General features: G+C 48.1%; 1 protein-coding gene across 1 annotated transcript in view; it reads left to right on the top strand.

The window, feature by feature from the left end:
- The window catches only part of CATSPERD (catsper channel auxiliary subunit delta), a 69575-nt gene that overhangs the window by 28433 nt on the left and 35331 nt on the right, over positions 1–5811 (top strand). The window contains exons 8-10 of the mRNA XM_011943621.1: positions 958–1108; positions 2629–2724; positions 3594–3676. Coding sequence (XP_011799011.1) covers positions 958–1108; positions 2629–2724; positions 3594–3676 — 330 coding nt within the window. The remainder of the gene's footprint in view (positions 1–957; positions 1109–2628; positions 2725–3593; positions 3677–5811) is intronic.

Consider the following 5811-nt stretch of genomic DNA (forward strand, 5'->3'; position numbering starts at 1 on the left):
CCCGACTAATTTTTTTTTGTATTTTTAGTAGAGACAGGGTTTCACCATGTTAGCCAGGATGGTCTCGATCTCCTGACCTCGTGATCTGCCCGCCTTGGCCTCCTAAAGTGCTGGGATTACAGGCTTGAGCCACCGCGCCCGGCTAATTTTTGTATTTTTAGTAGTGACAGGGTTGCACCATGTTGGCCAGGCTGGTCTCGAATTCCTGACCTCAAGTGACCCCCCACCCCCCACCCCGCCCCACCCTGGCCTCCCACAGTGCTGGGATTACAGGTGTGAGCCACTGCACCTGGCCCAATAGTACCATTTCAGTATGTAATCAATATAAAGAACTCATGGATGAGATAGTTTACATTTTTCTGTACTAAATCTTCAAAATGAGGCCAGGTGCAGTGGCTCATGCCTATAATCCTAGCACTTTGGAAGTCTGAGGCGGGCAGATCATTTCAGGTGAGGAGTTTGAAACCAGCCTGGCCAATATGGTGAAACCCCATCTCTACTAAAAACACAAAAAAATTAGCCCGGCATGGTGGTGGGCGCCTGTAATCACAGCTACTTGGGAGGCTGAGGTGGAAGAATCGCTTGAACCTGGGAGATGGAGGTGGCAGTGAGCCAAGATATTGCCACTGCACTCCAGCCTGGGCAACAGAGCCAAATTCCATCTCAAAAATAAAATAAAATAAAATAAAATAAATCTTCAAAATGCATTGAGCATTTGACACTTAGAGTAATTCTCTATTCAGAGCTAAATTATCAATGGTTAAACTGAAATGTAACCCTATCAAAATAATAAAGTTGTATTTAATAAAAATAAAAAAAGAAAGGCAGATTTGTGGCTTCTTTGCTTTCTTTACTTTCCCCTGCACCGGCTAGCCGGACTCCTCTTCCCTCATTAGGACTCAGTGGGACTCCACAGTAGAGTCTGGGGAGAGGCTGAAAGCTGTCTTTTTCTCCCAGGGCATGTTCAAGTACTCAGACCACCCCCTCAACCGGAGTTTGGGGCTGTCTTTTGACTATAACGGGACTCTCGACATCGTCATCGCCCCCGGCCAGAAAGGCATTCTGCTCCTGTGGTTTGAGAAGAGCCTGTTGTTTTCCCATAATGCAGGTGAGCCCAGGGGCCCAGTGGCCTCCTCCAGAGGGGCCGGGTACAGCCTGGATAAAGGGAGGGGAAGGAGCGACGCCTCCACCACTCGATTTTTTTTCCTCTTCCATGTTCCAAGTGGACCACAAGCCCACAATCACTCAGTGGATCTCTGCATCCTCGCCAGCTTCCTGGCTTGCAGGATACTTAGGGCCGGGTAGACGGTGACAACTGAAATAAGTGATGGTGACAAGAGTCTCCATCATGGAGGTTTATTCTGCCCGCTTTAGGGCGCATCCAGGGAAAATGCCAGTCAGACACCTCTGAGGCTGCTTTTCCAGAGTTTCAGGAGGCTTCGCATTTAACATTTCTTTTTCTTTTTTCTTTTTTTTTTTTTGAGACGCAGTCTCGCTCTGTGGCCCAGGCTGGAGCGCAGTGGCTGGATCTCAGCTCACTGCAAGCTCCGCCTCCCGGGTTTACGCCATTCTCCTGCCTCAGCCTCCTGAGTAGCTGGGACTAGAGGTGCCCACCACCACGCCTGGCTAATTTTTTTTGTATTTTTATTTTTTGTATTTTTAGTAGAGACGGGGTTTCACCGTGTTAGCCAGGATGGTCTCGATCTCCTGACCTCATGATCTGCCTGCCTTGGCCTCCCAAAGTGCTGGGATTACAGGCGTGAGCCACCGCGCCCGGGACTACAGGTGTGCCACCATGCATAACTAACTTATTTTTTGTAGAGACGGGGTTTCACCTTGTTGCCCGGGCTGGTCCCAAACTCCTGGGCTCAAGCGATCCTCCGGCCTCAGCCTCCCAAAGTGCTGGGATTACAGATGAGAGCCACCAAGCCCGGTCTGTTTTATTCCTTATAGTGGTCACCTGTATTAGGAGACATTCCGTTGTGTTCAAGCCACTGGTTGACAAAAAACTCAACGGCCCTCCCTCTGAGCTTGCTGATAGAGAAGACTAATGGGGGTCAGATTTTCTTTTATCTTTTCTTTTCTTTCTTTTTTTTTTTGAGATGGAGTCTGGCTCTGTCACCCAGGCTGGAGTACAGTGGCGCGATCTCGGCTCACTGCAACCTCCACCTTCTGGGTTCAAGCGATTCTCCTGCCTCAGTCTCCCAAGTAGCTGGGATTACAGGTGCATGCAACCATGCTCGGTTAATTTTTGTATTTTTAGTAGAGACAAGGTTTTGCCACGTTGGCCAGGCTGATCTCGAACTCCTGACTTCAAGTGATCTGCCCATCTCAGCCTCCCAAAGTACTGGGATTATAGGCATGCACCCCTACGCCTGGCAGAAGGGTTGGGTTTTCTTAAACCAAAGCATATTCCTTGTCATGCTTAACAAAATTGTGTTTCAGTGCTGTGTTTTCCTTGATTCCTTCTCCTTTGAATAGCGAACCTCTCAAAAGCTATAAGGAACATCGAAGAGCCACTGGCCGGGTGGGCTGGGTGGTTGCACAGGTAGCTGGGGTCCCAGTAGTACACATCCCCTTTCCCATGATGCACACGGGGCCTCATGCACCTATCCTGTTACCTCCTAGGTCAGCTCGTCGACACCGTCCGGGTGAAAAAAGGAGACCAGACCTTGTTTACTTCCATTTTTGAAGCCCCGATCACCATCCACAACATTGCTGTCAGTGCGTACCCGACCGACTGGTAGCCTAGAAATATTTAGACCTGGCTTATTAACTATAGGCCTGCCAGACGCAACCCAGCCAAAGCATGAAATCAACTGAGCGCAGTGGCTCATGCCTGTGATCCCAGCACTTTGGGAGGTCGAGGCGGGCAGATCACCTGAGGTCAGGAGTTCAAGACCAGCCTGGCCAACATGGCGAAACCTCCCCCCCTACTAAAAATACAAAAATAAGCCGGGCGCGGTGGCGGGGGACTGTAATCCCAGCTACTTAAGTGGCTGAGGAAGGAAGAATCGCTGGAACTTGGGAGGTGGAGGTTGCAGTGAGCAGATCGCACCATTGCACTCTAGCCTGGGCGACAGAGTGAGACTCCAAAAAAAAAAAAGCTTCAACTCTATATTTTCTCATATTGCTTGGCTTTTCCTCATGAACTTTGTGATTATAAACCAGAAAATAGCTGTCATATTTTTTTTCTTTTTTCTTTTTCTTTTCCTTTCCTTTTTGTTTTTTTTTTTTTGAGATGGAGTTTCAATCTTGTTGCCCAGGCTGGAGTACAGTGGTACGATCTCTGCTCAGTGTAACCTCTGCCTCCTGGGTTAAGTGATTCTCCTGCCTCAGCCTCCTGAGTGGCTGGGACTACAGGCACACACCACCGTGCCCAGCTCATTTTTGTAATTTTAGTAGAGAGGAGGATTTACCATGTTGTTGGCCAGGCTGATCTCGAACTCCAGGCCTCAAGTGATCCACCCCCTTGGCCTTGCAAACTGCTAGAATTATAGGCGTGAGCCATTGCACCCAGCCATACTTATCTTTTGGTCCACAGAAATGGCCAGCATTTCAATTTTCATTTGGTCTTGTTTTGTTTTTCCTAGATGAAAACGAACTGGCAGTTATAACTCAGGAGGATAATTTGTATTATGGCAATCTGGGCATCGTGCCAAGTTCCATAATCAAAGTAGGTAAAAAGAAAGTGGGGTTACGGGCTGGGCACGGTGGTGCACCCCTGTAATCCCAGCACTTTGGGAGGCCGAGGTGGGAGGATCACCTGAGGTTAGGAGTTCAAGACCAGCCTGGCCAACGTGGTGAAACCCTGTCTCCACCAAAAATACAAAAATTAGCTGGGAGTGGTGGCGGGTGCCCGTAATCCCAGCTACTCGGGAGGCTGAGGCAGGAGAATTGCTTGAGCCTGGAAGGCACAGTAAGACTCTCTCTCAACAACAACCAAAAAGAAAGTGGGGTTACAAATTAGTTGGTAAGGAATAATGGTCTTATTCACAAACTTCTGAACCTTTTTTCGAAGGCTAGAAATCACTCTAGTTAGAAAAATAATAATACCAACAACAACAGTTAAAAGGGGAAGAGTTTTCAAAATACGACAGGTGCTGGTCTAGGCACCTTTGTGTATTGCATTATTTAACCTTGACCATCCTCATATTGTCCCTATTTGACAGATGGAAAAACTGAGGCACAGAGACCTAAGTCGTCTGTCCCGGCTCAAAGTGGTACTAAGTGGTGGCACAGGTGTCATCTGACATCCCCTTGTGTATTATGCCTATCTAATTTTTTTTTTTGAGATGAAGTCTCACTCTGTCGCCTAGCCTGGAATGCAGTGGCACGATCTCGGCTCACTACAACCTCCACCTCTCACATTCAAGCAATTCTCCTGCCTCAGCCTCCCAAGTAGCTGGGATTACGGCGCACGCCACCACACCAGGCTAACTTTTGTAGCTTTAGTGGAGTCAGGGTTTCACCATGTTGTCCAGGCTGGTCTTCAACTCCTGACCTCAGGTGATCCACCGGCCTAGGCCTCCCAAAGTGCTGGGATTACAGTCGTGAGCCACTGTGCCCGGCCACTGTGCCTATCTAATTGTATTTCCAAAAGAAAAGAAAAAAATTAAAAAATTGTATTTCCATCCTCACAGTAACTCCGTGAAGGAGATAATGTCATCCACCATTTACAAATGAGAAAACAAAAGCTCCAGCTTTTTTTTTTTTCTCTCTCTGTTTTGAGACAGTGTCTCACTTCGAAACCCAGGCTGGAGTGCAGTGGTGTGATATTGGCTCACTACAGTCTTGACATCCAGGGCTCAGGTGATCCTCCCACTTCAGCCTCCCGAGTAGCTAGGACTGCCAGACTTGGATCATTTTTGGAATTTTTTTTTTTAGAGATGGGGTCTTGCTTTGTTGTCCAGGCTTCCTTCGAACTCCTGGGCTCAAGCGATCCTCCCACCTCGGATTCCCAAAGTGCTGGGATTACAGGCGTGGTTGCTGGAGCTTCTTTCTTTCCCAAGGCCACATAAGTTGTTAGTGACTGAGCCAAAACAGTCTCCCAGGTCTACTGACTTCTACCTCAGTGTTTTTCCAGCTAGACTACAGCCTACAGCCACTATAATTCCTGGAAGTTGCCTGACAGTGGAATAAGGTGGATTACTTGCGTGGGGAGCACAGAGGAGCCATATCTTAGGAGCCTTAACCCTGACGTTCTGATGAGGCCAGTGCGTATGCTGGGGAGAGGTTCTTATCCACGATCTGTGAATAGGAATTAGGCTATGTGCAGTTCCTCCTGCCTGTGATCCCAGAGCTTTGGGAGGCCAAGGCAGGAGGACTGTTGGAGGCCAGGAGTTCAAGATCAGACTGTGTAATATAGGGAGACCGCGTCTCTAGAAAAAAAATTTAAAAATTCGCTGGGTGTGGTGGTGCACACCTGTAGTCCCACCTGCTCAAGAGGCTGAGGCAGGAGGATCACTTGAGGCAGGGAGGTTGAGGTTTCGGTGAGCTACGATCGTACCACTGTGCTCCAGCCTGCATGACAGCATGAAACTCTGTTTCTTAAAAATAATAATAATAATAAAACTAACAAAAATTTAAAATAAAAGAATTATTTTGGCCAGGCACAGTGGCTCCTTCCTGCAATCCCAGTACTTTGGTTCCAGGAGTTCATGACCAGCGTGGGCAACATAGTGAGACTCTGTCTTTACTAAAAATATGAAAATTAGCTGGGTGTGGTGGTGCGTGCCTGTAGTGCCAGCTACTTGTGAGGCAGGAGAATGGCTTGAACCCGGGAGGTGGAGGTTACAGTGAGCCAAGATC

Source organism: Colobus angolensis, unplaced genomic scaffold, assembly GCF_000951035.1.
Source record: "Colobus angolensis palliatus isolate OR3802 unplaced genomic scaffold, Cang.pa_1.0 Scaffold22, whole genome shotgun sequence".
NCBI lineage: Eukaryota > Metazoa > Chordata > Mammalia > Primates > Cercopithecidae > Colobus > Colobus angolensis.